Here is a 21,162-nt window from a genome sequence, read left to right as displayed (position 1 = left end):
CAAAGCATTAGGGTTTATTAAAAGAAATTTCTATAAATCAAATAAGAACATAAAACTAAAATGTTATTTAACCTTGGTTAGGCCAATAATAGAATATGCATCCTCTGTTGGGACCCATCAACTCAAGAAAATATTAAGAAACTGGAATAGACACAAAATAGATCAGTGAGATTCATAACTAACGAATATTCACATTTGACTAGAGTAACACCTTTAGTACAATCACTACATTTAGAAAGCCTTCTGGATAGAAGACTTAAAAGTAAAGTAGCAATTATACATAAAACACTGAATCACTGAATCCAAGCTGCTTTTTCCGTAGCAAGGGCTCATCAGCTCGTCACTTTCGAGATTTCCAGGAAATCGTGCCACCACTCCATACCTAGCCCTCATAGTTCCCCAAAGCATCTTTACAGATCCGTCTGTGTAGATAGAGATCAAACCTGCTGGATACGATGCAAAAGTTTCACTGACTGCATTGTATAGCCAGGTTGGGTCACTTTGCCTGGTTACCACCGCTTCATGCAGGCACTCCCGTATCATCGGCATTTTACGGGAGAAAGAACCGGGCGGATATAGAGCAGTCTGCACCACCGGCATCTCTTTGACCAGCCCAAACGGAAAGGCATCTCTCTGACCAGCGCAAACGTAAAGGCATCTCTCTGACCAGCCCAAACGTAAAGGCATCTCTCTAGCCAGCCCAAACGCCACTTACATGAAGCAGTGCCGTTTTTTTTGAGACGTCTCCTACCCTCCCAGATTTCGACCAGACTTCTGAGGGAGGTAACTCTCCTCCAGCCGTCTATATCTCTCGTGATATAAAATGGCAGCTCGCTCTCTGCGCAATTTCATCGGAGGTATGTTCGGCATTATTTCGCCGGTGTCCTGAATGTTCTGATAGCTCGACTCTAAACAGTATCCAAGCACTCTAGAGACGTTTGCGATACATAGACCTCAATAGGGAGACAGCAATCCAACTGCGACGGCACTGCGCCCAAGTAGAGTGCCCTCAACACTTTGTTCCAGCTAGCTCGGGGGCTGATTCGCGTACTTGTTGAATAGAGTTGCATATAGTCAGTTTCTAATCCAGAATGACATCGAGGCAATTGAGCTTTTCATCCCATTCCAGAATCTTCAAATCTCAACTGACTCCTAAGAATATCACGTCCGAGCGTAAACCAACAGTAAACCGACTTTGCTAGTTAGTGTACAAAGTTGAATAGGTTATTTGATCATCACTAATATTATAGTATCATGTATCTGAATTGTATTTACTTGCATATATTTATTGATTCAAGTTCGCGTTTAAAAGAATTAAACTCTAGAAAATTATATCTACATAGTGTCTTTTTTTTCTATCCAAGTAGTGTTTGACTTATATCCAAAACTTCCAAAAGCCGCATGTCAAATTTCAAGAAAAATCGTGACAGGCTTTTTAAAGCGAGGATTGGACTTTACAGTCATCTTCAAGTCCATAGGTTATGAGAAATTTGCTCATCTTCGATCACGCGGGAGAAGCTATATAATTACATCATGTGTACATTCAGTCACTAGTCATAACAAAATAACACTGCTTTAAATTACTCTTTAACACAAAATGTTCAGATATGTATTCTATGTGAATACTCAGTGGATGTGTCTAGCAACATAAAAACTACTTTTAATCTGTTATCCATTTTACAAGAAAAAAAAACAGCAACCTGTGTCTACACATTTTATCATTCAAATTCATCATTCCGGGAACCACCGACTCTACAAAACTTTTGTTTCTTTTTTTAAAAAAAGTAAATGTATAAAAAAAAAACAAACAATAATGGATTCTTTTGAGCAGGCAATAGCATTTTTTAATAGTATTATTTTGTGTTGAGGTATTGAAGTGACAGAGAGACAAAAAGACACGAGGCACAAAACCAAAAACCTTTTTTTTTTGTCAGCCGCCAACAAACAAGAAAACAACTAGTTTGTGAAGGACTGTTTCTATATGGTCTAGCTCAGGGGTGACCAACCTATGGAGCATGCGCCAACAAACAACAACAAAAAAAAACAACTAGTTTGTGAACTTTAAGGACTGTTTCTATATGGTCTAGCTCAGGGGTGACCAACCTATGGAGCATGCGCCAATAGTGGCGCATTGCACGATCAAGAGCTTATTGGCCTTGAGTCAGTTCAAGGAAATAACAGATAGCATCAAGTTTATGAAATCAGCAATTAAATTTTTATATTTTAGTAAATTCTTAAATATCTTTTTAATGAGTAAAAGAGTTGCTGGACCTGTAACCTGCCTTGAAAGACGCCTGTGTGTATTCACTCAATGAACTTTTCTGTCTGTTGTGTCTGTTCTCTTTTGAGAATATTGTTGTTGTTGTTTTGTGTGTTTATAATTAAAAATAATAGTACTTGTAATCACAATAAAAGTCCAGTATGATCAATAAAGCACCCTTTTTCTTAGTCTTCATGAATATCATTCTAATATAAATCATGAATGTGGAAAAAAAAACTTGGATATTAAAGAATTTTACGCTACCAGTTGTGCAAGGTGTGAATACATTTAGAGCTATAGGATTAAACAAAGAGACATCAGAGAATATTGTGAACTGTTAGGGAATAGGGTGATCTCCTACTTCACAACATTTTGGAAACGGACACAACTATTCAACAGGATTCTCTACAAGAGGAAGATGCACGAGCAGTTTGTGTGATTAGGATGTTGAATTCATTATTTTGAGTGGATGTTACAAACCAGGTCAATGATCTCAACTTGAAGACTGCAAGGCAAGAACTCATTGTTTCCGATCAGTGGTTTCAAAATGAAGTTAAAACTGTTTAAACACAAAGATTTGAGTTCGTGTCCACATTTAAAAGTAAATGTGTTTTAAAATCGTGGGTTATGGCATTCTAGCACCAATGTTTATTAGGTGCACAATTTTTGAACGCACTTTCTTTGTTGCCTTGCTTTTAAGCTTATGGAGTGGTTTTGTTATTATGCTGGTGTAACGTGTCTTTGAGATTCTTAAGTGTTCCCCTGTTTAGGGTGAGTATCTAAGGCAGTACTGCATTTCGCAGTTGTTTCGCTGAAATAGCGTTTTGGACTAGACCTTTCATTTTGTCTTTTCTTGTGTCTTTACAGGGAGTTAGTTCTGGGATTAGGAAGTCTGCACTAGAGTCAGCAGTGTAACTAATGTGTTACGTTGTGAGACAGCAAGGTGCAGAATGATTAGTTAATTAATATAACAATTATATTATAACATTTGTTAACTTCAAGGATATTATTTCATCAGTTTGTCATCATAAAGTACATTCATCCCATTAAACATATATATTGTTAACATTTAATCTAGTAGGTTGTTTATTGTACGCACGAAGGTGCCTGTTGAATGTCAGGGTCCGGGCGAACGAGTTAAGGCTTCAACACAACCCTGACAACGAAATCTAATTATTACAAGAGGCCTTTCAGAATTGTTTTAATGATTTTGCTGAAGAAGAAAACTACAAGTTTACATTTATAAATCCATGTTCACTTATTGAAGGAAATAGTTGGAAGATGTCTAGATCTAGTAATATACAGACGAACTGACATTGATGAACTTGCCTCACGCCACAATGCTTAAATCTGTTTGTGGCGTTCACTTACGAATGTAACTCCTGATATTACAGATTTGGTGAAAAGAAAGTCAAAAGTCTCATTAAAGTTAGTAATGTTTATCTTGCCTGTATGAGATATTATTTCTTATTTAAAACTGCTAACAGTGTACATATATTATTAGTTGTACATTTAGAAATAATTCATTAAAATTATCAAATACATTTAAAAACTGGTAGAAGGAAAAAAAAATTGTGTGGCGCATGTGAATTAGAATTTTAAAAAAATTGGCGCACGGAATCCAAAAGTTGGCCACCCATGGTCCAGCTCTCTTGTTACCAAATTTTAAGCACATAATATCAGAAACAGTAATAATAAATATATAAAATCTCAGATAATATAAAGTATTGAAGTAACTGTGAAATAAAAAATCTAAATATCTATCTAAAAAAATCTTTAATTCTTCTACTACTTACAAACATTCTATGCCGACGCCAATATCACTAATATCATTGCTTTTTTTGGAATGGCCCCAATTCCAATGATTTTGAAAACTAATCTGATAGATTTGGATCAAAAAGCGTAAAAAGAAGATAAAGTTTTTTTGTCAAAGATTTTACTGTGTGATACTTTTTTAAATGTTTAAACTAGATTATTTGACCCGGTGTTATTTTTTATTTGATATAAGTCATAGTGACGTAGTGCGTAGCTCTACAAAAAGACTAGTCAAAATGAGTAGATTCCTTTTTAAAGAATATCGTGTATTAAAATATGAAAAAGTAGTAGAGATACTGTTTATGTAGGAAACATTTTTATTTGGAACACTGCTTATACAATGGATCTGATGAATGAAAATCAGGGCACATATTCAATATATCTACTAATATAAGTCAAGTATAAGTATAAGTCAAGTATAAACAAAGACTTAGGACATTACAGTCTAATCGATGCTTATGTCATGCTCAGAGCGCTATGGTCCAATCTCATTTGTGGACGATCTGGGAGAAGTTTTTCCGTGCTGCCCTTAGGCGCTCAGTAAACACAGTTCTGCTCGAGTCGGGTGTCGAACCTCGAGCTCCTTTCATAGGTCGCCAAGCAAAGCCAAGTTCAAGCGCACTTAGCCACGCCTCAAAAAATAAAACATCCTTTTTTTCATAATTGAGTAGATTTAGGTAATTTATGACATAGATCTTGTTGATATGGTGCGCAAAGGTGCACGCGTTCAATATAATAAAGTATCATTCTCCGCCATGACACTAATGGTTGTTGTTTGTTTATTGCTGACTGTGAACCTAGATCATAATTAACATGGTGGCAGCGGTATATTAATGATCAGAGGTAATCATTAATCAGTATATAAAGGTTACTTGTTTGCAATAATAAATAGACAACAATTCAAGGCTACGCCGTGCAATGGCAGCTAGAAATTTCCTTCCTGTACCCGAGCCGCTCGAGGTAGAAGGAAACATGGCCGCTAATTGGCAAAAGTTTCACCGGAGCTGGCGAAACAAAGAGTTAGCCATTAAATTGTCGGAAGAATCAGAGGAGGTCAGAGTGGCCACCTTTCTAACAATTATAGGAACAAAAGCGATGGACATATATGATGGTCTTGAAATTGAGAAGGGAAAAGAAAGAAAGATGGAAGAAATAGTGAACAAATTTGAAAGTTTTTGCATTGGAAAAACGAATGAAACTTATGAGCGCTATGTGTTCAATACGCGTGAACAGCAAGAAAGCGAGGACATTGAAAAGTACATAACAAATCTGAGAAGACTAGCAAAAACGTGTAGTTTTGAACGCCTGGAAGATAGATTGATTAGAGACAGAGTAGTTCTTGGTATTAGACATGAATGCCTCAAAATGAAATTGCTACAAGATAGTAGTCTCACATTGGAAAGGTGCAGAGATATTTGCAGAGCATACGAGACCGCCAACAAACAGTTGAGACAAATACAAGCCGACCCTCCAATCATTGAGAAAGTATCAACACCTTCAAGAACAAACATTCAGAAAGGTAAATGCAGGTATTGTGGAAGGATTCACGAATACATTAAAGAAAAGTGCCCTGCATGGGGTAAAATGTGCCTAGCATGCAAGGGGAGACATCATTTTGCTGTGATGTGCAAAAAGAAAATTCAGCAGGTGTCAGATGATATGTCTAACGATGAAAGACAGCTACAGTCGGACACAAGAGATGATGTCATGATGGTAAAAAATGAATGGGTGATGTCTTTGGAGAACCACAAAACGAAAAGGATGACAGCAGTTATGACAGTAAATGGTCACCGTGTAAGGTTTCAAATGGATAGTGGAGCTGATGTAAATACCATCCAGGAAAAATACGTAAATAAGAATCAGATAGAAAAGGCATCGCAAAGATTACTAATGTGGAATAAGACTGAAATGAGACCCATAGGGAAAGCCACTCTAACGACGAGAAATGAGAAAACTAACGAAACATTTGAGGTGGAATATATAGTTGTACCAAATAATCTAGCATGCCTTCTAGGTCATGAAACTTTAACAAGAATGAAGTTAATCAAAGTCAATAAAGATAGGTTCATAGCATCAGTAGTGAATAACCAAAAAGAAGACTGTAGTCCAAAGTTTACTGGTGATTTGGGTGACTTAGGAGAAGTGTCTTTAAAGATTGATAGCAGCATTAAGCCCAAGGTTCTGCCGTGTAGAAAGATCCCTATTGCTTTACAAGAAAGAGTTAAGGAGGAGTTAAAGACCCTAGTGCAGAGAGGAATCATAGAACCAGTGATAGAGCCTACAGAGTGGGTGAGTCAGATGGCAATTGTGGAAAAAGCTAATGGAAAAATTAGGATCTGCATAGATCCACAAGCCCTGAATAAAGTTTTACTAAGGGAATTCTATAATCTTGCTACTTTAGATGACATATTTGAACGATGCCAAAATATTCAGCAAATTGGATGTGCAAGAAGCTTTCTGGCATGTCAGACTAGACACAGCGTCATCTAATTTGACAGCAATGATAACCCCTTTTGGTAGATACAAATGGAAACGATTACCATTTGGACTGAAAGTGAGTTCAGAAATTTTTCAGAGACGATTAAATCTAGCACTAGAAGGACTGAAAGGCTGTTTCAATTACGTTGATGATATTATAGTGGTAGGAAGAGGAAGAACGAAAGAAGAAGCACTCAGAAATCATGATATTAACCTAAGAGAGCTGATGAAGAGATGTCAAGAAAAGAAGATTAAACTGAACCATGAAAAGTCTGTTTTTAGAACAGCTGAGATTAATTTTTTGGGTCATATTATTACAGAAGCAGGAATAAAACCAGACCCGAACAAAGTATCTGCGATTTTGAGTTTGAATGCTCCAAAAGATATTTCATCAGTCCGAAGATTCTGTGGCATGGTTCAATATCTTGCAAGATTTGTTCCAGATTTGTCGACATATTTACAGCCCATAACAGAGTTGATCAGAAAGAACACACCATTTGTTTGGTCTGATCAATGCACACGAGCTTTCAACAAGATAAAACAGAAAATATCGACTTATGGCACATTGATATATTTTGACCCTAACAAAGAGCTTACATTACAAGCAGATAGTAGCCAAAATGGGTTAGGAGCAGCGTTATTACAAGATGGCAGTCCAATAGCATATGCTTCTAGATCATTAACTGATACTCAGAAAAGATGGGCACAGATTGAAAAAGAATTGTTAGCAGTGGTTGTTGGTTTGGAACGTTTTGACCAGTATACGTATGGCAGGACAGTTATAGTTCAGAATGACCATAAACCACTGGAAAACATCCTTCAAAAACCACTCAGTTCTGCTCCGAGAAGGCTACAAAGTCTAATGATGCGTCTTTATCGTTACGATATCCAGTTTCAATATGTCAAAGGCAAAAATTTGTTCATAGCTGATACTTTGAGTAGAGACCCATCAGAGGAAAAGAGTGATATCCCTGATGTTTGTGTCAATACAGTCGGACTGGCAATACCAGATGCAGTGCTGGAGAAAGTCAGAATCGAGACAGAGAAAGATAGAACAATGCAAACACTTATTCAGTATATCCTAAATGGATGGCCAGACAAACATAATAGTTTACCTGAACTCAAACAATATTTTTCACTAAGAGACATGTTAATATACGAAGACGGACTCCTGTTGAAAGGAGAACAAATAATCATACCGATATCACTTCGCAAGGAAATAGAAGAAAAACTCCATGCAGCACATCTGGGAGTAGACTCAATGAAAAGAAGAGCAAAAGAAACAGTTTTCTGGCCTGGATTATCAGCTCGAATACAGGAAATAGCCACCTCATGCTACATTTGTCAGAAAAATAAACCAGCAAACCAGAGAGAAGAATTAATACATCACGAAATAGGTTCTAATCCGTGGGAAAAGATTGGAATTGATTTATTCCAAATGGGTAACCAACAATATCTAGCCATAGTGGACTATTATTCAAATTTCATAGAGGTAGAAAACATGCAGTTGACAACAACACACGCAATTATAAAGAAACTGAAAGTTTTATTTGCAAGATATGGGGTGCCCAAAGTTTGTATATCTGATAGCGGACCTCAGTTCACATCGGAATATTTTTCCAAATTTATGATGGAATGGGGAGTGACTCATTTGAAATCTTCTCCAGGACACCATCAATCCAATGGAAAAGCTGAGTCAGCAGTTAAAATTTTGAAGAACATAATGAAAAAATCTAGAGAATCAAAGTCAGATGCTTATGAAGCTCTCATGGAATTTAGAAATACTCCAAGGCAAGACACAAATCTAAGCCCAGTTCAGATGTTTTTTGGTCGGATGACTCGAACACTGATACCAAACAAAAGGAGTAACATTAAGATTTCTACATGTCAAGAGAACATTATGAGAAGGAAAGAAAAACGTCAGATGAGTGTAAAAACATCTTATGATAAGAGGTCAAGAAATTTAAGTCAGCTGAAAACTGGACAGATGGTCTATTTCCAATCTCCTAATGACCCTACATGGAGACGTGGAAGAATCCAGTCTCAAGTCAATCAGAGAGCTTACATTATTCGAGGTGACAATGATGCAGTGTACCAAAGAAACAGAGTGCATATTAACCCGAACAGAGAAACAGAAGAAGATATATTTCCCGATACTGATAACAACATACAGGACAATAGAACTCAGGATCAACACGTTCGCCACTCATCAACTCATCATTCCCTGCGACCAAGGGATCAGTTGAAGAAACCGACAAGATTCAATGACTATGTGTCTTAATGAACTATTGAATGTTGATTTTTAAATGTGATATGTTTCATATTGATTGAAGCGTATACATGTATGTTACGTTTAGTTGTTTATGTTGTTGTTGTTTTATTTTTTTTTTATGATACTACCCGAAATGTTTTTTTTTTTTTATTATTTTTTTTTAAAGAAAAGGGGATGTTGATATGGTGCGCAAAGGTGCACGCGTTCAATATAATAAAGTATCATTCTCCGCCATGACACTAATGGTTGTTGTTTGTTTATTGCTGACTGTGAACCTAGATCATAATTAACAGATCTAGACTCCGAAACCAACATGTGGACATCCATGAAGAAAGTACGACTATATCATACATGGGCGTAGCCAGGATTTCCCCCCCCCCCCCCGATCCTCCCCCCCCCCCCGCGAATTTTTTTTTTTTTTGTATTTATGTGTGTGTGTGTGTGTGTACATAATCTTTATTGCATTCTGACCCTTTATTCTTTCGGAAGACGTTTATTGTGCCCTAGAATAGGTTCTTCCATGAGTTAGTGGAAAAATTGTAGATTCCCCGCCAATACTAGCAAGGGGTCTGGGGGAGCGCTAGCGCGGGGCCAAGCACTATTTCTGGTATTGAAAGCCAACAAAATGCACATTCTGAGGTATCTACAGTGCATTTTCCTGCTATTAAAAAGTTTTATTTCAAAAACCTAATGTGCTATTCTTACTGACTTAGACCCTCCCGCGCCGTTTGGCGCATTTGCCGTCAAGCTGTTTCCATAAAATTGTAGATTCCCTGCCATTACTAGCAATGGGGTCTTATATCGAAAAGAGAAGTTTTATCGTCAAAATCATCTGTTGGGGGTTTTCCACCTCAAAATGCTCTGTAGGGGGATCTTAAACTCAAAACCATCTGGAGGGGTTTTAAACTTTAAACAAACGCCATCTGTAGAAGAGGGGTTTAAACTCAAAACCCCCGAATGGATTGGCTACGCTCAAATAATTTTAGTGTGTAATTTGACATGGTGGCCATTGCCTTGGCTATCCTGTTATTAATGTCTTTATCCAGAAGAGTGTTGTTGGATATGATGGAGCCAAGGTAACAAAAATGATCAACAATTTCTAGTGGTTGGCCATTAATGCTTACTTGAGGTGCAGTCTTTGTGTTTTGGACATCGACAGAGAACTCAGCAGACTAAACATTGATGTGGCCTGCCTGCAAGAAACCAGACTGGCAGACAGTGGATCTCTTACAGAAAGCAACTATACATTCTACTGGCAAGGAAAACCAGAACAAAGCCCTTGAATACATGGCGTCGGCTTCGCAATAAGAAACAGTCTTGTCCCCTGCATTGCAATGTTTCCCATTGGCAATGAAAGAGTAGCACACATGAAATTTGCAATGTTTCCCATTGGCAATGAAAGAGTAGCACACATGAAATTTGCATCACCGCAAGGCAAAGTTAATATAATCTGTGCTTACTCACCAACCCTTGCTGCACCAGAAGAGGACAAAGACAGATTCTTTCAAGCTCTAGAGGACGTAATTAAAAAGGATCAGAAGATCTACTATACAGAAGAAAGCAGCTAAGACTACTTGAACGCTTTCACCAAAGATGCTTGCGCTCCATCAAGTGCATACGGTGGCAAGACCGCACTACAAACAGCGATGTCCTTGTGAACGCCGTTATGGACAGTATAGAGGGACTTCTTATGGTCCGACAGTTACGCTGGGCAGGGAACGTATGCCAAAAGAAGTCTTTTTTTGGTAAGCTGAAAGGTGGTCGACGTAACCAAGGTGCCCCAAGGAAACGCTTTACAGACCAGCTTAGGCGCCAACTTGCTTGAGCTGACCTAGACGAGAGCACGTAGTAGCAAGCGGCTTCACAACGAGACAACTAGAGGTCACTTACAAAAGCTGCAGGATACACATTTGAGACCAATTGAAAATCCGTTGCCGAGGACAGACGTAGACGGCAAAAAAAAAATCTAAATCGACCACAGGCGGACAATGGTTATGTAGCAAAATATTTAGTCACAGGAAAAACTGCATTTCCCGTTAATCCTCGGACTTGAAGACAAGCCTTATATGTATATTGTAACGATTTTCACTATCCAGGCTCTCTGCAAACTGCGTCACACGACGCAACCAATTCAAAGAACTCAGTAAATCAGGGCTCCAAAGTACTGTTGAATGTCAAAAACATCACAAGTGGCAAAATATAACACTGTACAAAAACCTTGCCTCTGTTCCTGACAGACGTCACACTGTGCTGGTCCTGTGCGAGGTAACGTGAAGTGACTTGACACATTCGCTCTTATATAGTGTCCCTATAAGCCTTCTATAACTGGATGGATCGTCTCTTGACCATTCTTAACTCGACTTAACGCGTGCGTACTATTTACAACACAGATCCTTTCCAAACTGGCATGTACTGTCACTCGTCACGGTTGACCGCGAACAGTACTCAGATCAGTCACGACAAATGTTATCAACCAGAAATGTCGAGCAAGGTTCCGTCGAGCTCTAAAAGACCTTAAGTGACCTATATAAAGAGCCAAGGGTGTCACTGTCAAAACGGTTTGGTTCAGTTCAGCACGGGTTCAGTGTTATCTGTTTCTGTACGGCCCATTACGACGGTTCGGTTCGGAATCAAGACACCTTGTGATTAAAAGACGAAGTCAAGATCTACGAACAACGAGCCCAGTATGTGAAATTAATTCGGAACAATTGAATCCACTGTAAGTCCGGGACGAGGCGAAGAGTAGAGTTTGATACAGCAGTACAAGAGTTGGTACAGCGGTACAAGAGTTGGTACGGCGGTACAAAAGTTGGTACAGCAGTACAAGAGTTGGTACAGCGGTACAAGAGTTGGTACAGCGGTACAAGAGTTGATACTGCGGTACAAGAGTTGATACTGCGGTACAAGAGTTGGTACAGCAGTACAAGAGTTGGTACAGCAGTACAAGAGTTGGTACAGCGGTACAAGAGTTGATACAGCGGTACAAGAGTTGGTACAGCGGTACAAGAGTTGATACAGCGGTACAAGAGTTGGTACAGCGGTACAAAAGTTGATACAGCAGTACAAGAGTTGATACAGCGGTACAAGAGTTGGTACAGCGGTACAAGAGTTGATACAGCGGTACAAGAGTTGATACTGCGATACAAGAGTTGGTACAGCGGTACAAGAGTTGATACTGCGGTACAAGAGTTGGTACAGCGGTACAAGAGTTGGTACGGCGGTACAAGAGTTGGTACGGCGGTACAAGAGTTGGTACGGCGGTACGGTTGTTAACAGTGAAATATGTGTACAGTGTGACATGTTGACAGTGAAATATGTGTACAGTGTGACATGTTGACAGTGAAATATGTGTACAGTGTGACATGTTAACAGTGAAATATGTGTACAGTGTGACATGTTGACAGTGAAATATGTGTACAGTGTGACATGTTGCCAATGAAATATGTGTACAGTGTGACAGGTTGTCAATGAAATATGTGTACAGTGTGACATGTTGGCAGTGAAATAGTTGTACAGTGTGACATGTTGACAGTGAAATAGTTGTACAGTGTGAAATGTTGCCAATGAAATATGTGTACAGTGTGACAGGTTGCCAATGAAATATGTGTACAGTGTGACATGTTGACAGTGAAATAGTTGTACAGTGTGACATGTTGCCAATGAAATATGTGTACAGTGTGACAGGTTGCCAATAGTACAGTATTGGGTGGACTAAGAGGCATCTTAAAAGTTCCGGTTTAGGATGGGAAACTAGACCCTCGGTTCTGAAGACAATAGCTCTACCACCGCGCTCCAATTTATACAGATCTTTATATAAAATAAAGTTTTCCATCATTATTTTGTTAAACTTTTGCGGGCCAGGTATTAAAGCTAGATATATGTGCAATACAATGACTAAATTATCTAGTTAAGGATGTATATCAAAGTAAACAAGCCTACATTTTGTTTACAATATCTATATCTATATTCAAATCAAAACTTAGTGGAACTTTCACGTACATTTGACCAGACTTAAGATGTAGATAAAACATCGGTTTTGAAAGAACTACTTACTTGCATATCAAGTTTCAGATTGCGTACTGGAGCTATTGATAATGTATCTACTCTCATCTGACCAATTTCAGAGTTGTTGGAACTAAATATTGGCACCTAAGGAAATTCAGTTTAAATGAGTGAAAGGTGCATTATCCAGTTGATTCACCAGGGGGCAGAACTAATGGTATGCGACCTTTCTATTTCATGTGTTGATCAAAATCATCAAAAAGTTTACAATTTATTAGCCAAAAAAAAATGTATAAAAAAAAATGTATTATCATATAGTTGTCTGCTATAGAATACATTTCTGTCCACCCTTTTCATTACTATTCCTCTATTCAGCATGCACTTTCATGGGTGAGGGGACACTGTTCTCTAAAACGGACTAGAATATATTTATCTTGAACAGACTACGTCTTAAGGTGTTTCCGGTTAATATAAAATCTGACAACATTACAAAGAGAGTTCGTATTATCACATTAACTCAGAGGTGGCCCCCATCGAATTCACCAATGGACCAGCAATATTCAAGCCATAGCCATAGCCTTGTTTTGATCGTTTAAAGTAATAAAATTTTAAAACTCATTTGGCGTTATTTTTCACATAAATGCAAATAGGAAAACACTTCGTCTTTGATAAGACTCTTCTAACTCTTCTGGAATAAGAAGCGTAGCGTTAACTGATCACCTAAAAACAGCATGGAAACCTCCCAGGCTGTCGCCCCACCCCATCAACTTTTTTGAAATATGTTCCAATAAACACTATTGCTAGTTAGTTCTTTTTCTGGAACAAATACAGTGAGCTCATTAGGGCCTACCTACTTTTATTGATTTTTACTCATATGTAAAATGAGTGTCAATGCTATTATAAAATCCTACTGTTTAATGTTAATAAAATTTATTCAAATGTTATTGCAAATTTAACAATGCTATTTAATTAAAATTAGAACCAGACTTAACATCACCGGAACAGGTTGCCTTTGTTATACTTTAAGACAAAAAATGGTATAAGTTTGTGATTTGTCATTGAAACTTAAACTACCATCTAGATGTGTCTAGGCATGTTTGGGCTTATATAGAGAAATTTTAATATAATTATCTTAACGATGTGTCTGCCTTTGCCAAGATTTAATTTTTTTCAAATTGATTGTCATACCCAAAATGGTTTCACCCGGTGCGACCGCACCTCTCTAGTGACGCTACTTTTCCCAGATACCTACCTCTCCCCAACAATTTGGATTAATATATTGGAGTAGACGGGCTAGAAAATAAAAAAAAAATAATAGCCCGTACAAGTAATCGGTTTCCCATGCAAACAGCATAGCGCACCATTACTCACTAGTAGGCCTACTAATCCTGATCCTAATCTAAACTATATCTAGATCTAGTCTAGAAATCTAGATCTAGATTCTAGATATATACTATATGCTAGATCTACTCTAGACCTTTAAAGTAGATAGAGTGATTATATATGGAAGGAGGCCATATATAATCACTCTATCTACTTTATAGGTCTAGAGTAGATCTAAAATATAGAATATATCTAGAATCTTCATTTCTAGACTAGTTCTAGATATAGTCTAGATCTACACCTAGACTAGATCTAGAATCTAGACTAGATCTAGATTTCTAGACTAGTTCTAGATGTAGGCTAGTCTATATATTAATCTAGAGTAGATCTAGAAATAGAATCTAGACTACATCCAGAATTGGAATCTAGACTAGAACTAGATTTCTAGACTAGTCATGGATCTAGTTTAGATCTGGACTAACTAGATCTAGAATCTAGACTAGAATTCGTATGACTTTACACAGTGGCGTAACTAAGGGGGGGGGGGAGGGGGGGGAGAAATTTAAAATCCCCCCGGGCCCCCACCTAGGGGGGGCCCCCAAATGGGTGTCTGAAATTTATTTGTAAATACATAAATTAATATATTTGATTGACAAATAGTGTCAACGGGTGTCTTTTTTTTCAACATTTATGGATTAAAAATTTATCACAAAGACTAAACCTAGATCTAGGTCTATCAGTACGTTGACTTTGTTGACATTTTAAAAATATTTTTTCCCACAGAGATTAAAGTTTTTTTTAAAGTTAGTTTTACATTTTAAACTTTGTTGCCACGAATAAAACTGCATGATAAACAGCGAATTCCAGGTATCTTGTTACCTTTACTAATAATAGATCTAAATGGCGAGTATTTTATGGCTACACTAATTAACCTTGAAGCAAAATTTACAGAATCGAGTATAACAGATCCAAAAGTTATTCTTAATAATGCAAGAATAGTCCATTATTCGGGTTTGGCGTCTATAATTTCAGAATTAAACTTCACACTCGAGTTATTACCCCTCTATTCATCTTTCATCAATCCAATGGAAACTCTATTTTTATTTCCATCTAATCCTTTTGCTTTCGCACAAAACATAAACAACAAACAATAACGTAATATCATATAATATTAGCACATCCTTCCTTTTGAAGTTATTATCACATCCTTCCTTTTAAAGTTCTTAAGAGTGATATCTACCATTTGGGGGCCCTATGCAAAACTGATCGCGCGGGGCCTAGTCTGGGTAGGGATGAGCATAATGTCAATATTATTTTTTTTGAATTAGAAAATAGGCCTACTTTCGTCTTTGCAATAAATTTTTATCAAATGAAAGCTCGCAATGCCACTTTTTATTTATTGGCACCCCAAAATGTCAATTTCGTCTATTCTTAAGGAGATTTGAATAAATTAAAAAAAAGTTCAGGACTTTATCGTATATTTTGCCTTTTCATGAGATTTCCTGGAGGCCCTGGAAAATCAGGAGGTCACGAAAACCCTGTTATTTTATATACGTTATAATGGTTTAATTTAATAATGTACACTTAGAATTAGCGCGTGTCCTATGAAAGCGCGGGGCCCACTGAGACCGCATAGGCTGCAGTGGCCTAAGGCCGGCCCTGTCTAGTAGGAACTTCAACAATTCGTCCACTTCTGGTTGTCTTGACTGGCACAACAAGTTCTCTAGACGTTGGTCTATAACTGTCTGTTTCGTTTGTTCCAACAGTTTGCAGTTCATTGTCTCCATCGGTATCATAGTACCCAGAGATGTCTTCATCGAAACTCTTATTCAAAAAGCGTTGATTTCTTCTGTATGTTTTTCCGTTTGTCTTTATGATGTAAGATCTGGGTGCTGAATGTTTTTTATGACAACTTCTTTCTGCCATGTTCGACCTAGACGAACTCTCCGACAGAATAATCTTTAGGTAGTCTTGCTTTTGCATAGTATTTCACTTTGCTTTTCATCTGTCGTTCGTTGAGTAATGTCTCTGCATTTTCAGCTACCGATGGTTTCAATAGTTTGGGATCAGTTCGAATGATTCCCTGAGTCTTCTACTCGTCAGCAGTTGTGATTGTGAATACGGCAGTCCACTTATCGGAGTATTTCTATACTCGAGCATAACGAGATATGGATCTTTCCCACTTTTGTATGCTCTGAATCCTTTTGCTTGCGCACAAAACATAAACAACCAACAATGACGTAGTACCATATAATATTAGGACAGAATCTTCTTCATGCAGTGGAAAATTAAGAATTTTTTGCCTATCTTGAATTCTGGTCAAAGCTCTTGCTCCCAATTAATATAGTTCGGAAGAAACTACAAAAGTCTGGACTGCATATATGGAAAGCTGCTAAAGAAATTAGTACCCTTTCATGCTTTCTGCAAAATGATGAGAAACTGACAAAAACCCAATCCATCAAAAAAGCAAAAGAAGGTAGTGAATACTATGGATTCCCTGTAGTCCCTGTGGGAAGCGTGGTCGAGAGGCTAAGTGCGCTTGAACTTGGCTTGTCTTGGCTACCTAGAAGGGGACTCGAGGTTCGACACCCGACTCGGGCAGAGTTGCGTTTACTAAAGGCAGAACGGAAAACCAACTCCTAGATTGGACCAAAGCGCTCTGAGCATGCTATAAGCATGAAAGTAACGCTATATAAAAGCTATAGAAGAAAGAAAAGACTTGATGGGAAGTTGAGTTCTAATGTAGGACTGTCAATAGAACTGCAATTCAAACGTGTTGCGACAGAAGTGCTGGACAGATTTCATATGGAGATGAAGGGCAGATTCCAAAGGCTGGAAAGAAAATTGATACCTTTGGGTTTCTTCTTGAACCAAGACACCTGTTAGATGAAGACCCGCTTATGACAAACTGTGCTACTTTTCCTGTTTGTATGATGTCATTGATGCACGAGCACTTTTCATCAACAAACCAGTAATACAATCACCAATAGACATATTGAGGAAACAGGCTTCATATGGTAATTACGTGTGCTCAAACTTTGCAACCTCCTCCGAATACTGTTAACTCAGGCCACTTCCATTACGTCATGTGAGAGATCATTCTCAAAGCTCAAGTTCATCAAAAGCTATCTCAGGAGCACAATGACACAAGAAAGGCTTATCATGGTTTTAATGTTAGTGAAGTCACAAATACTAGAAAGTATCGATGTAGTTGATGTTATAGATGTCTTTGCTGCACAGAATGCACGACGTGAAGCGATATCAATTGAGATTTGTCACTTGTGCATTATTTAACTAATAAACAAAGCTTTTATTCATTAAAATAGTCTTGATTACTTTTTGTTAAGTTTACTGATATACTGAACCAATTTGATTTGGGGCTTATATATTTTTGCGTACATTATTCCATGTCATATGTCGAATGTCAAAATGCAAGGGGCCCCCAAAGAGGTCAATCCCCCCGGGCCCCCAAATCCCTAGTTACGCCCCTGACTTTACATGTTTAACATTAAAACTACTAGATCTAGAGTTAGGCCAATATTATGATTAGGATTAGTAGGACTACTAGTGGGTAATAGTTCACTATGCTGTTCGCATCAGATTCACTTCTTAATGTGATACTACTGTTTACATAATAAATAAATCTGCCCCCCTAAGCTGTAAGAAGATAAGCTATTTCCTTAATAATTTATAGATGTAAATTTTGTTCAAATTGTTTAATACATTTAAATCTAAATCTAGATCTACATCTGGCCTCTATTTGTTCAAATTTAGATTGCTGTCAAATTTGTAATGAGGATATGTCAAAACTGCGCACTATAAAAGTAGTTCGTTTTTTAGCGGCCCCCGTAAGGGGAAAAAGCCGCTATTAGGTTTGTGCAAAATGTCCGTCTGTCCGTCTGTCACACTCTAATCTCGAAAACTAGAAGAGATATGAAAAATATTATTTCATCATTAAATGCGGCTTGAAAAGTTTAGGTGCAACGGCTACTTTTGGTTTTCTAAAAGCAAACCGTTTAATTTATAAAATAATTATGCAAGCGATTTTTTCATACAAATACACCAATTCTAAAACAATAAGTTAAAAGTAAGGGAGGCAATGTTACAATATGCTAACAAAGATGTACAATTTTTGTGTATTTTCAGTATCACTAAGTCAAATATATTTATAAAATGTACAGGAAATGTTTACAACAAATATAAATAATAGTTAAATATGTTTTTTCTGGTCAACTAGATGCTAAAATTAAAAGAAAACATTTCTGTTTGTTTATAAAGGCTAATAATGCACTTTGTATGTAAATATCACGCACATTTTTTAAAATGGACATTTTATGCATCGACTTTCGTGCAGTAGCGTAGCGTCGCAACATGACCAGTTGCTAAACCAACTCCTTAAACTTTTTTAAAAAATCAGATTTAATTTATTTTTTGTTTAGTGCCCCCATCATAATAAAATAAGATTATTTTTGTGCGTTTTGCCTGTTGGTCAGTGTGACAAGTCAAAAGCTTGCCGTCAGAGTCACTCATACTTATCACAGCATTAATCATTATTTACTATCATGTCTTTATTTTATTTTAGTCATTTCCCCGTCCTATCACCAATTTCTTCACCCGCCCCACCTGTTCCTCTCCAGGCTAGACTTAGTCGACCACCTTGGGACAACTAGACCAAGGCTTTCACTTATCTCCCTTGACCGGGGTAAAGATAAACACACAGTCTCTTTGATGTCTGACGGCCACAGTTGACACCACCTTGGAATGCAAACCAATCTTTCTCCCCCCCCCTCTCCCACGTCTCTCTTTGATCAAAGAGATTACTAGGGTCAACACGCCTCGTGGCACTCCCAGGTGCGACTTCATCTCCGTGTAAGATAATTCTTAGCCAAGGACATTTCCTGTTTCCGCCCATATCTTCCAGGCCTATATAAGGTAGAGTAAGGCGTAATAGACACTCTCTCATTTCTCATTTTATCTGAGCAATCGAGTCTGGACTACTTCATTTATTCTCACTCCTAAAGGAATACCTGGTGGTAAGCCGAACTTAATCACAAGTTCCATCTTAATTACTTTGTGCATATTTCTCACTGGAGATTATCATGTGTATTTTATTACTTCACTTATATTTAATTAGTGCATTGTGTATTTCTCACTGTCGTAAGTAGAAAACATACACATGTCATATGTATGTATTTAAGTATTGCATTGATCTATTAAGGCTACGTTGCTCAATTGATCGTTGATGCAACCATGTATATATTTGTACATCTTACTTTATTTCCTTTATCTCGGCTGACCGCGTTGATAATTTTACTATCGCACTAATACTGCGCTTAGAAAAGAGGTATGAATTATTAGTCATTCTACTTTGACGAGAGTTGCGCCCCTTGAACGGACACCCTCTCCATTCAAGCGCGCTCCATTGTTCTCGGCCGACGGTCGTATGTAAACAAACCGTCATGGTCGCTGACCACCGCCCATTCCCCCCCCCCTCTTTTCTCTTCCCACTTGTGTTGTTTATTTGATATTATTGTTTCCCTTTTTATGTACATTTTTATATTGCTACTATCAGCCATCTATTATCCATTTGCCATTTGTCATCATCTCCCCTTTGTGCTCAAAAGCAATTTTACCAATCTGACGAATGCATCTCAGTCGAGGGCATCGATAAGATGCATGAGAGACATGTCCTAACTTGTCTTTATTTATCCGCAGCCTCCCTCAGGTGTCTGCCTTTGTGCTTGGTGCTACTCAGCACTGCACTTGCCTATTTACCTGCCTATTTATTTGGCATTGTCTGCCTAGTCAATTGCCTATTTGCTATTGAGTATCATCTCCCGCCTACGTGGATCTACTCAACTCTACTACTTGGCGCTATTGGCCTTGCCCACCTTTTCGACAGCCCACCTGTTAACTTATTAGGTGCGACGTCCCTATAGACCCAGATCTGTGCGAAACGTCATAGCTATGCCAACCCTTTGCAACTCACTGGACCTATCCTGTTAACTACGCTGCCCACGGCAGATCAGCTCTGCCCGCAGTAACCCTGTGCCCACGGTAGCCGGCCACCGGCCCTACTGTGCCCACTACAGATATTAGAACTTTGGATTGAGACCCCACAAGAACTATATCACCGGCGTCCCTCTACCCGCTAAAGCGCCACCTCCGGCTGTAGAACCTCAAGCCAGGACACAGCCAGCTGCGACATCAACAGGACAACCAGCTAAGTTCAGAAGACAAAGTGACATACTCTCTTATTAAGTGCAAGAGTGATGATTAAACATAGTATTGATTAGAGATAGATACAAACCCTCCCCCTTTTTATTCTTTTATGTAAATATTTATGTAAATACATATTCTTCATTTTTAACTTTGTATCTTTCTTTCATTGCTTGTCTCGTTGCGTGCCTGCTCCCGATTGATATGATGACGGGTTGGTGTGTAATAATTTCAAAAATAATCATCCCCTAGACATTGAACGCGCCAAACACACATCACATTCCCCAACCTGTCACAGTCGGTCTGTCCGTCACGATTAGATTAACAAATAACACTAGAGGCTATTGTAATTCTGATTTAACCTTTAATTTTTCATTCAGAAATATTGCAATAGTTTTAAGTATCTATAATAGATTGTTCCGGATGTTTTGTAAAAAACAAATCAATGCCAATGAATATTTGTTTGCTCTTCTAACTTATTTTAAATTTTATTTCCATGCTTAAACGTTGCAAGAAACACATGATCTTTAATATATTGTTCGGTTTTTTAATGTAAATAGCATATAAATGCTAAATTAAAATATCTATACTAATTTATATTTCATTAACTATAAAGTTGTTCCGGATATTGTTTTATAAAAAAAAAATTATGTCAAATGATTGTTTGAAATCGCATAATTGACTAATATTACACTTATATTCTTTGACACTACGTCACTATAGTTTATTTATCAATATCAATTGTTCCGAATTTTTAATTTAAAACAAATTTATGTCAAATAATTTTATTTTT

The 21,162-nt window shown here is 37.7% G+C and overlaps 1 protein-coding gene across 4 annotated transcripts in view; it reads right to left on the bottom strand.

Annotated features, from left to right (window-relative positions):
* The window catches only part of LOC106066638 (glycerophosphocholine phosphodiesterase GPCPD1-like), a 119,903-nt gene that overhangs the window by 32,853 nt on the left and 65,888 nt on the right, over positions 1 to 21,162 (bottom strand). For 2 of the 4 annotated variants that reach the window (XM_056043331.1, XM_056043332.1), the window contains exons 8-9: positions 12,879 to 12,974; positions 4,057 to 4,139 (exon numbers count right to left, since the gene is read on the bottom strand). The exons of 1 other annotated variant lie outside the window; for it this stretch is intronic. In XM_056043331.1, the coding sequence (XP_055899306.1) occupies positions 4,057 to 4,139; positions 12,879 to 12,974 (179 nt within the window). The remainder of the gene's footprint in view (positions 1 to 4,056; positions 4,140 to 12,878; positions 12,975 to 21,162) is intronic. One more of the 4 variants, XM_056043333.1, reaches the window with a different exon arrangement.

The sequence above is a fragment of the Biomphalaria glabrata genome, chromosome 10 (assembly GCF_947242115.1).
Source record: "Biomphalaria glabrata chromosome 10, xgBioGlab47.1, whole genome shotgun sequence".
NCBI lineage: Eukaryota > Metazoa > Mollusca > Gastropoda > Planorbidae > Biomphalaria > Biomphalaria glabrata.
The sequence above is the reverse complement of the archived record's forward strand: the minus strand, read 5'-3'. Positions and strand labels throughout refer to the sequence as shown.